The 12,088-nt window shown below is 37.3% G+C and overlaps 1 protein-coding gene across 3 annotated transcripts in view; it reads right to left on the reverse strand.

Annotated features, from left to right (window-relative positions):
- The window catches only part of LOC128685738 (zinc finger and BTB domain-containing protein 7A), a 653,624-nt gene that overhangs the window by 95,441 nt on the left and 546,095 nt on the right, over positions 1-12,088 (reverse strand). The window contains exon 6 of one of the 3 annotated variants that reach the window (XM_070087971.1): positions 877-1,548. The exons of the other annotated variants lie outside the window; for them this stretch is intronic. Coding sequence (XP_069944072.1) covers positions 1,213-1,548 — 336 coding nt within the window. The 3' untranslated portion in view covers positions 877-1,212. Of the gene's footprint in view, positions 1-876; positions 1,549-12,088 lie in introns of those variants that run through there. 3 annotated transcript variants of the gene reach the window in all.

Consider the following 12,088-nt stretch of genomic DNA (forward strand, 5'->3'; position numbering starts at 1 on the left):
GTTCCAGGCTATGTAAAGTTTGTTCCTGATGGTGTTACTGGTTTCATGATACTTTTCATGCCATGAATTTGTATCTTTACAGCAGGGATACACAACCTGTGGCTCTTGAGCAAAACAATTATGGCCCTTGAGATATGAAAAAAAAAAAAAAATCAGGCTACCACTGACTTGGTGATGCTGAATACCTTCCATTAGCTTTACTCAACTCATACACTGCACACTACATAGCTTATTTTTCAGTTAATATATATTTGGTGACTGACAGGGTTGTGCATCCCTGTAGATTACAGGCAGATGATTGCCATCTTGTCATTAATATACCTGTACCAAATATCAACACACAAATCAAGGTAGAGAATACTAGCAATACAAAAGACCTAGGTCAACATACGCCAGTGTAGGGAGCACTTATAGATATGAGTCAGTAATCTACTGTTTTCATTTTGTTGCCTGGAACATTATTTGTTTCATTTTCATGGAGAAAGATGTATATTAGAACTTATTAATACTCTATATGCAAAAATAATGTTATACCTTGGTATTTTTTAATAAATTTTGTTATTCTGTAAATTAAAGCCATTCTTAATACCTGTTTTGTTTGAGTCATTAAAACCTTAGTTATTGTGTAAATGCAATTTCATTTATTCATTAATAAATCAATAGATATGCAACTCCAATGCTAAAGGCCTCTGATTTTTTTTCACGAACATAAAAAAAAAAAAGATCAATGTGTTTTCTTGGAGATGTGTGAACAAAATAATTTCTCAATGGCTATAGTACACACAGGTAAAAGAAAGAGAGAAAAGCAAGATTTTCTTTATTCATAAGACTGAAAAAGGAGAGGCAGACATGCCAACCTATATACAATACGGCCCATACAGAAAGTGGATATTTAGGGACACTATGTTTTCATCATACTGCTTATATTCTGGTTTGAGAAATATTCTTTACAGTATAGCAACCTTTTATACATAAAGAAAAAGGAACTACAGTAAAAAATTAATATGAATATACACAGTTACTGAAACCTCTCTAAAGTATCCACCCATACCCCCATCTGATTATTGTAAATTAGTTAACATTCTGATCCAAAATCCAATTTTCTGATTTAATTTAAACTCAGAATATCAGTGTCTTTGTAAACTAACCAAAAATTTAAATGCAAGAAGTGACCAACATTGAAAAGTTAGATGTGTGTTATACGTTAATGACTCAAAAATGGACACGTATGTGATTCTTAATACTACTTCGTCGTGTAGCTCGATACGGGCAATAGGGACATGAAAATGGTTTCTCTCCAGTATGAATTCGAAGATGCTGTGTTAGATTTGATTTATCACCTGTCTGGTATGAGCACTGAGAGCAGGAGAAAGGCTTAACACCAGTGTGAGTGCGGCAATGCTTTACAAGATCACAACGATTCATAGTGCTGTAAGAACACTGTGAGCACTGATAAGTTTTTTGTAATTTTCTGCTGTAGGCGAGGTTCTTCCCAACACCTGTAGCTCCTCCAGGGTCAGCAATTTGACTGTCATTATCCAGCCACACCTGTAGGAAATGTTGGTCTTAATAAACAAAAATTGCTTGAAGCAGTCAAATTTTGCTATTAATACACATATTGAAAAATTTTTTACGCTTTAGTTCAGTCTCTTTGTGGCTTAATTTTTGCTATTGTGAGTTCATAATACTTTTATATTTTACAATAAGGCATAGAGAGATGGGGTGACAATTCCAGAAATGACCTTTCTTTGTTAAGTCTACAGCTGCACATGCAAGAGTGGCAGCAGATATTTGCTTTTACAAAAGTAATATTTTTCCATTGGTAGCAATACACCTCTCATGTAGTTACTGTTTTATTTCTCATTATCAACAATTTGAAAGAGCACAAATGTTTCAAACTTAAATTAATTTGTATAATTTTTGAGAACATGTTATTGTAAAAAATTATTAAACAGAACTGTACAAATTTTGACACTGATCTGAGCACAAAACTACTTGAACATGTATTATTCTGTGATTACATGCAAACAAAATGCTTATTATAATTTTCATTCTAAGAACCTTTGTAATAAACAGGAAATGCTAAAAGTTAATCATTTTTTCAATAACATGATTATTTTTTATCAATAAAGTACATATATACAGCATACAGTGAAATGCATATATGCACTTAAAATATTTCCAATATCAGTATACAAAAAAAATATGAAGAGCAATCACTGTTCCTAATTTTTTGTCAATGAAGCTGAGAATCTTTCTTTTTTTTCACAAGTGTGTACTATATAAATTCTACTGATTTGAGGGAACATAAATTTATGATGATACTAAGAGAAAAAATGAGAAGACAGCTCTTGAGCAAGAGAGCATTAACCTTTTCATTAAGATTGTAAAGTTCATGTAATGGCAGGTCCCTGCATAGAAATCATGAGAATGATAAAGGCTCTTGGTGCAGAGCAAACTTTTATTATAGATGACATTTTGCCCTGGACAGAGCTCTGCCGAGAGTGTCTTTTCAAAATATGGTGCATTTATATAGAATATTTTTATTTATTTTTATAAGTGTTGACAATACCTGCCACGAGATTCCTTGCCAGTTGACTTTCCCCCCCTTTTTTTGGTGGCCATTATAGGCACTTAACCCTTTAACTGTCCAAACGTAGATCTACGGTGTTACCGCTAGCGCTCCAAACGTAGATCAATGTTTTACTTTTCCTGCCTCCAAATTTGGCATGATTGCCTGAGATGCCTGGTCAGTATAGAATGGGTCTTAACACTCGGTGTGTGCAGTATTAAAAAATTTGGGACCACTTAGTACCTTGTGGGAGCACCAATTCAATTGAGTGCCAGTTAGAGCAAACTGCGTGGCAAACACCAGGGATTCACTGATGCCATGTCGTATTAACACTTCCCTTTTAAGAGGAAAGTGATGTTGACCCCGAGTTTTGTGGCTTTTAGATGGATGTGGCCACAAGTGGTCGAGGAAATGTCAAAAACCTTGATAAAACCCATGTGCAACATTTGTTTCACATCCTTTCAATTTTGATACCTCTGTTAGTGTCATCCTGCCAAAATGTCCTACAACCTATGCCCTAAGTAAAGAGAAATGATTCTGGAACATGTGTAATACGTGTTCGGCTGGCTGGCTGGCTGGCTGGCTGGCTGGCTGGCTGGCTGGCTGGCTGGCTGGCTGGCTGGCTGGCTGGCTGGCTGGCTGGCTGGCTGGCTGGCTGGCTGGCTGGCTGGCTGGCTGGCTGGCTGGCTGGCTGGCTGGCTGGCTGGCTGGCTGGCTGGCTGGCTGGCTGGCTGGCTGGCTGGCTGGCTGGCTGGCTGGCTGGCTGGCTGGCTGGCTGGCTGGCTGGCTGGCTGGCTGGCTGGCAGGCTGGCTGGCTGGCTGGCTGGCTGGCTGGCTGGCTGGCTGGCTGGCTGGCTGGCTGGCTGGCTGGCTGGCTGGCTGGCTGGCTGGCTGGCTGGCTGGCTGGCTGGCTGGCTGGCTGGCTGGCTGGCTGGCTGGCTGGCTGGCTGGCTGGCTGGCTGGCTGGCTGGCTGGCTGGCTGGCTGGCTGGCTGGCTGGCTGGCTGGCTGGCTGGCTGGCTGGCTGGCTGGCTGGCTGGCTGGCTGGCTGGCTGGCTGGCTGGCTGGCTGGCTGGCTGGCTGGCTGGCTGGCTGGCTGGCTGGCTGGCTGGCTGGCTGGCTGGCTGGCTGGCTGGCTGGCTGGCTGGCTGGCTGGCTGGCTGGCTGGCTGGCTGGCTGGCTGGCTGGCTGGCAGGCAGGCAGGCAGGCAGGCAGGCAGGCAGGCAGGCATCTCTGTCTCTGTATGTCTCTATCCATATGTCACGGATACACATAAGTACAGTTATTATACATTGTGTAAATTACATAGGATAACCCCAAAAATCCAGACAAAGTCTATGTTGTTTTTAACATTAAAGTTAGAAATTTTGCCAACAATAGGGCTCAAAATATCAACAAGCCATTTGATATTTTGAGCCCTATTGTTGGCAAAATTTCTAACTTTAATGTTAAAAACAACATAGACTTGGTTGATAAATTAAGCTCCTTGACTGACTTTAAATGATTTTAACATGGTTAGTTTTGATGTTACTTCCTTGTTTACGAAAGTTCCTGTTGATGATTTATTAAGTTTCTTATCTGAAGAACTCGTTAACTATGATTTACCATTGCCAGTTCCTACTATCATTAAACTTATTAAACTTTGCATTGTTGATGCAAAATTTGTATTTAATGATAAGTTTTACACTCAGAAGTTTGGTATGGCAATGGGAAATCCTCTTTCACCTGTTCTTAGTAACCTATACATGGAATTTTTTGAAACAAGGTTGCTTAACACAATCCTCCCTAATAGAGCTAAATGGTTCAGATATGTTGATGATATTTTGTGTCTTATGCCCAAAAATGTAGATATACACCATTTTCTTGGAAAATTAAATAGCTTAGCCCATTCTATAAACTTTACTGTTGAGTTTGAAGAAAATAACTCATTGCCTTTTCTAGATGTTTTAATTATTAAGGGTAATAATGAATTCAAATTTAAAATTTACAGAAAACCTACAAATAACTGTTCCTATGTCCACTATTATTCCTCGCATCAAGATAGAGTCAAACTGTCTGTTTTCTCATGAATGTTTTTGAGAGCTTTACGAATTTGTAGTCCTGAGTTCATAGATGAAGAAATATCCAAAATTTATGAAATAGGTAATGATTTAAAATACCCAAGAAATGTAATTGATAAATCTTTTAAACTTGCTAGGAACACTTTTTATAATCCAAAAAAGGGCAACCAGCCTTATTCAACTAAAAATATGTTGGTTCTCCCTTACCATGAAAACTTGGTTGATATGCCTTCTCTTCTTAAGACTTTTAATATTAAAGTTGTATTCAAAAATCTTGATACAGTAAAAAAACTTTTGATTAAGAATTCCCCCCAAAATGCTGATGGATGTGTCTATAAGATTCCTTGTAAAATTTGCGATAAAGTTTATTACGGTCAAACTGGTAAAAATCTCGAACTAAGATTAAAACAACATAAATATAGCATTAGAACTGGACAAGATTCCAATGCTCTATTTATTCATGTAAGAGATTTTAACCATCCAATTGATTTTCAAAAAGTTGAGAAAGTAGTATCAAGCAAGTCCATGGTCGACAGGAATATAATTGAATCTTGTTTCATAAAAAGCAGTTTTGACAATAATATGAATATTTCCTTTGGTTTATATAAATTAGATCCATTTATAATTAATAGAATTTGGGTAGAATTTAATAATACACTGGACAAATAAATAGCTTGGGGGTGAGTTTTGCAAAGGACCTATCCAAGTTGGCTCGCCGCGCGTCACGTGTTTAACCGTTGTGGGATCTGATAGTGAGGTGCTGGCCGACCCCTTATATAGCTTCCTTGGATGCTTCACTTTCATAGTTCCTTGATAATGTGAGTAGTCACGAAAGCGCTTGGAATTTCTCTATTCTTTCAGAGTGGTTGTTTTGCATATTTTGAAATCACCTGTTTACTGTGATCTTATTGCATATATATATATATATATATATATATATATATATATATATATATATATATATATATATATATATATATATATATATATATATATATATATACAGTGGACCCTCGCCTAATGATGTCATTGCATAACGTTAAATCCGCCTAGCGATACATTTTAACGTAAAAATTTTGCCTCGCCTAGCGCTAAAAAAACTCGCTCAACGCTTTTCGTCCGAGACGTGTCCATGTGCGGCCTGAGCCAGCCTCACTTGTTCCATGGGTGGCAGTGTTTACAAGCCAGCCTCCGCGGTCACATCCAAGCATACAATCGGAACATTTCGTATTATCACAGCATTTTCAGTGATTTCACCTGCAAAATAAGTGACCATGGGCCCTAAGAAAGCTTCTAGTGCCAACCCTACAGGAATAAGGGTGAGAATTACTATGCGTATGAAGAAAGAGATCATTGCTAAGTATGAAAGTGGAGTGCGTGTTTCCGAGCTGGCCAGGTTGTATAGTAAACCCCAATCAACCATCGCTACTATTGTGGCCAACAAAACGGCAATCAAGGAAGCTGTTCTTGCCAAAGGTGCAACTTTGTTTTTGAAACAAAGATCGCAAGTGATAGAAGATGTTGAGAGACTGTTATTGGTGTGGATAAACGAAAAACAGATAGCAGGAGATAGCATCTCTCAAGCGATCATATGTGAAAAGGCTAGGAAGTTGCATGAGGATTTAATTAGAAAAATGCCTGCAACTAGTGGTGATGTGAGTGAATTTAAGGCCAGCAAAGGTTGGTTTGAGAGATTTAAGAATTGTAGTGGCATACATAGTGTGATAAGGCATGGTGAGGCTGCCAGTTCGGACCACAAAGCAGCTGAAAAATATGTGCAGGAATTCAAGGAGTACATAGACAGTGAAGGACTGAAACCTGAACAAGTGTTTAATTGTGACGAAACAGGCCTGTTTTGGAAGAAAATGCCAAGCAGGACCTACATTACTCAGGAGGAAAAGGCACTCCCAGGACATAAGCCTATGAAAGACAGGCTTACAATGTTGATGTGTGCCAATGCTAGTGGTGATTGTAAAGTGAAGCCTTTATTGGTGTGTCACTCTGAAACTCCCAGCGTGTTCAGGCAAAAGAATATCCTCAAGGCTAATTTGTGTGTGCTGTGGAGGGCAAACAGTAAGGCATGGGTCACTAGGGACTTTTCTTATGACTGGTTACACCATGCATTTGCCCCCACTGTGAAAAATTACCTAATTGAAAATAAATTTGACCTTAAGTGCCTCCTGGTATTAGACAATGCTCCTGGTCATCCTTCAGATGTGGCAGAGCGACTTTCTGCAGACATGAGCTTCATTAACATCAAGTTTTTGCCTCCTAATACCACTCCTCTCCTGCAGCCCATGGACCTGCAGGTCATTGCAAACTTCAAAAAACTCTACACAAAAGCTCTGTTTGAAAGGTGCTTTGTAGTGACCTCAGAAACTCAATTGACTCTAAGAGAGTTTTGGAGAGATCACTTTAATATCCTCAATTGTGTAAACCTTATAGGTAAGGCTTGGGAGGGAGTGACTAAGAGGACCTTGAATTCTGCTTGGAAGAAACTGTGGCCAGAATGTGTAAACAAAAGGGATTTTAAAGGATTTGAGGCTAACCATGAGAAGCGTATGTCAGTTGAGGAATCAATTGTGGCATTGGGGAAGTCCTTGGGGTTGGAGGTTAGTGGGGAGGATGTGGAAGAGTTGGTGGAGGAGGACAATGAAGAACTAACCACTGATGAGCTGCTAGATCATCTTCAACAGCAAGAGGCCACACCTGAGGAAACTGCTTCGGAAGAGGGGAGAGAGAAATTGAAGAAGTTGCCTACTTCAAAGATTAAGGAAATATGTGCAAAGTGGCTTGAAGTGCAAACCTTTATGGATGAAAATCACCCTCACACAGCTATTGCAAGCCATGCTGGTGACTATTACACTGACAATGTTGTGAACCACTTTAGGAAAGTCATAAAGGAACGAGAGGTACAGGCCTCTATGTGCAGATATGTTGTGCGACAGAAGTCCAGTGACTCTCAAGCTGGTCCTAGTGGCATTAAAAGAAGGGAAGTAACCCCGGAAAAGGACTTGCTACCTCAAGTCCTAATGGAAGGGGATTCCCCTTCTAAACACTAGCACCATGAACACTCTCCCCTCCTCCCATCCTATCAATCATCACCAGATCTTCATTAAAGGTAAGTGTCAATTATTCTATTGTTATTGTTGTTATTGTAATTACAGTGGACCCCTGGTTAACGATATTTTTTCACTCCAGAAGTATGTTCAGGTGCCAGTACTGACCGAATTTGTTCCCATAAGGAATATTGTGAAGTAGATTAGTCCATTTCAGACCCCCAAACATACACGTACAAATGCACTTACATAAATACACTTACATAATTGGTCGCATTTGGAGGTAATCGTTATGCGGGGGTCCACTGTATTCTATTGCATTGAACTTAATATTTCATGTAGTAAAATTTTTTTTTCATACTTTTGGGTGTCTTGCACGGATTAATTTGATTTTCATTATTTCTTATGGGGAAAATTAATTTGACTTTCGATATTTTCGACATTTGATAGCTCTCAGGAACGGAATAGTATCGAATGTCGAGGGTCCACTGTACTTGACCAGCAATAAGCTTATTCATGGAGTCATAGTAAAAACTTCAAAACCATTTGTGAAAGCATTAACCCATTGACTGTTTTGGTCGTATATACATGTATACGTCTTACGAGCTAGTGTTTTGGACGTATTAATACGCATAAATTCTAGCGGCTTCAAATCAAGCAGGAGAAAGCTGGTAGGCCCACATGTGAAAGAATGGGTCTTTGTGGTCAGTGTGCACCACATAAAAAAAATCCTGCATCACACAGTGCATAATGAGAAAAAAAAACTTTTTTTTTTTTCTGGATTAAAACGCCGACTTTGAGGTGTATTTTCGTATAGTATTTATCGTTATATTCTCGTTTTCATGGTCTTACGTGATAAAATGGAAAATATATTACAGAAATAGAGATGATTTTGATTAGTTTCACGATGAAAATGACCTTGAAATTGAACTCAAAGTAGCGGACATGTTCGATTTTTACGAATGTTCAGGAGTAAGCAAATCACACCACATGTCCAATGCACGTCAATAACATGAGTATTTAGAACTGTCTGGGAAGGTCAGTTCTATATAGGACATGTTGCAGATAATAACTATGAAGAGAGGCATAAAATACTACTACACTGTGCACTGGTACATAGTATGATTTTGAAATAATAAAAGCAAGATTTGCCAAGAATGATGCAAGTTTGGAGTACTAACGCAAATGAAACACAGCATTGTTGAATAAAAATTTCTACAAGTAAATTAGATAAGGAAAATATAAGCAACTTACATAAATGAAAAATATAAAATATTTAATATTCCTTTTGAAATACAGTAATGAAAATATTGCAACACAACTTACTTGCAGTACATACAAAAAGGAAAAATTGAAGAACACAGTTTCTGGAAAGGAATTTATTTTATGGTTGATTGATATAATCAATGTTATGATAGAAAATTTGTGAAAATGTGAAGGCTGATGCAAAAATATAATAATAAAAAATTATTTTGAGGCAAAAAATTTATGAATGAGGTTGGAGTAAGAAGCAGTGGTACCAACAGTGAGACAAACATAGCAGTGAAAGTAAAATTGTGTAAAAATTGTTCTGAGAATATGTTTTATTAAATTTTTTGCAGGTTCTGCATTTATCACAAAAAAAAAAAGTATAGTACATGTACATAATATTTTACATTTAATGAAGCAGTATTTTGTGGGACATTTTAGCACACCCTCCTAAAGCATCTGATTAAAACAGATATACTTCATATATTTCCTATAAGATTATAAATGTTAACATTTGCAATCTTAAAGGCTTCCAGCATTACATGTAACTCGTACATTTTCACAAAAGTTTAGAAATGTATCTATTGTACTTTTTATTTTTTTATCCAAAAAACATTTTTACATACATAATGGATTGCAAATACAAATATTGTGATATAAAAAATCCAATAATATTATTGAAATAGCAATATTTACTGCTTAAAAGGTGTACTTTAAAATCAATTTAATTTTCTCCAATAAAAACAATTACTATTTGCCTGTGAAGAGATGCATCACTTACAGAAAACAAGCTTAAATGAAGACTTATCCCTCCTTCATAGTTTGACATTTTTACCAATTTTTGTAACAGTTTTTGAGATATTATTATTGACATCATTTTGTGTACTGTACTTGCCTCCCACATTTCTCTCAATACTAAAACTCAACATCACTCAAAATACTTTGCCTCAGTTTTCCCTTGTCAGTGTAGGTTTACTTTTCACTATTTCCTCTCATTTTTATAAATTCAAAATTTTCTAGTTATCTTCCTATTCAAATTCTGTGCAATGTCAGAGGCTGTCAAAATATTATTTTATTAATCTTTATTTATTAACACTTCCTTATAGCATCATTCACCTCTAGCATAGAGTATCAGTAATAGTTGGATCCAAATGGCATACAGGCATTAACAGTAAAGAAAACAGTCATGATGCAGATGAAACATTTATTAAATGAACAAAGTTTTGCTTTGTGTAGAGCTCCACAGTTATGGCTTAACCCTATCACTGTTGTGACCTCTGAAAAAAAAAAAAAAAAAAAAAAAGATTTTTCTGAAGGTAATGACACCAAAAATGCAAAACTTGGAGAACTTACAGAATTAAGCAGGCAGAAAGTTAGTGGTCTGGGCACAATTTCCACATCAGTGATTTTGCCAACTTTGATTCTTATTTTAAAACAATTCCAATGCTCAATTCAATCGAATGAGCATAAGAAACCCACAAAAGTGGGTAATTTTGCCAATTTTACACAAAATTAAAAATATTATATAATAAAAGAGTCCAAAATAAACAATGAAGGCATTCCAGCTATTAAAATAACCTTTCCTATGTATTAGTCATGTACCAAGATCTCATATACAACACTTGCCCTCCAATTTGAATCCATCAAACAAAAAATTGAAGTTTTACCCTATTTCTCAGATAATAACCAAGAATGATTGGTCATGGTTTAGGTCACTGAAGCAGACTTAGTAAAAACCCATAAAATAGATCAGAGAGGCTAGGAGAAGGCCCTACTTTTCCACAAGAAAATCACTATAAATTGAATATTTCCATAACTTTCAGTCTTATCTCAAGCTACTTCCAGTCTGAAACTGACCAAAATCATCCCTATTTCACTAGTGTACAATGGTACCTTGACTTACGAGTGCCCCAACTTACGAGTTTTCTGAGTTACGAGCCGTCGCTTGGTCAATTTTTTGAGTTGCAAGTCAAAATCAGAATTCTGAGCAAGCTTCAAATACACCGCCACTAGCAGGAAATACAGAGGAAATATCAAAAACCTCGATAATAACCAATGTGTAACATCCTTTCAATTTTGATACCACTGGTAGTGTCATCCTGCCAGAATGTTCTATAATGTATGCCCTAAGTAAAGAGAAACAATTCTGGAATGCATGTAATACATGTTCGGCAGGCCAACTGGTTGGGTAGCCAGCTAGCTGGCTGGCTGATTTGCTTTGGCTGTCTTTATCTCCTTCTGTCTATCTGTATCTATCTCTGTCTGTGTGTCTATCTGTGTGTCTGTCTATCTGTGTGTCTGTCTATCTCTGTCTCTCTCTATCTCTGTTTTTGTCTGTCTCTGTGTCTCTGTCTATGTCTATCTCTATCTGTGTCTCTGTCTCTGTCTATCTCTGTCTCTATCTCACAGGTACACATAAATACAGTTATAAATAGTGTAAATTACATATAATAACCCAAAAAATCCAGACAAAGTGCTATACTGCGCTTGTAGATATAAGGCATAATAAGCATGACTGGCAATACACATTTTCACTTGTTCAGGAATCAGACATGATGACTGCATCATGTGTAATACAGCATCCCAGCATTTTGTGCAGTTATTTTGCCAATTTTTTTTCTAACCTTGGGTCCTAAGAAAGTAAATGCAAAGGACAGTGCTGAGAAGAGGATGAGGATGATGTCCATTGAATTAAAGCATGAAATCATAGAAAAACACAAGTGAGGTGTGCGCGTAGTCAACCTGGCGAGGCAGTATGAGCGTAGTACTTTGTGCCTCATGATTTACTTCCAAGATATATACCCAAAACGTAGGCCAGTCTCCTGACTCGGAGAAAGAAAAATTCCAAGAAAACCGCTTTTGTTTCAGAGTTTTCCTTACGAAACTAGTGATCTAGTGCAATTAGCCTCACAAACGCTCTGCTTGCTCTCATAATAAGATCTCAGAAGAGCAAGAATGAGCAGATATGGTCAGAGCGAAAATTATTTATACCTCAGGAGTGGCCGACACCACTCATCACATAATGACATATTTTATTCATTCTAGAGTATATACGTATCATGTTTCTATGTTATTTATATTGTTTATTATCTCATAATAGATCAACTGTGATAGATAAATAAGCCACAGAGTTGATATTAGCATTAGTGG

This window comes from Cherax quadricarinatus, chromosome 23, assembly GCF_038502225.1.
Source record: "Cherax quadricarinatus isolate ZL_2023a chromosome 23, ASM3850222v1, whole genome shotgun sequence".
NCBI lineage: Eukaryota > Metazoa > Arthropoda > Malacostraca > Decapoda > Parastacidae > Cherax > Cherax quadricarinatus.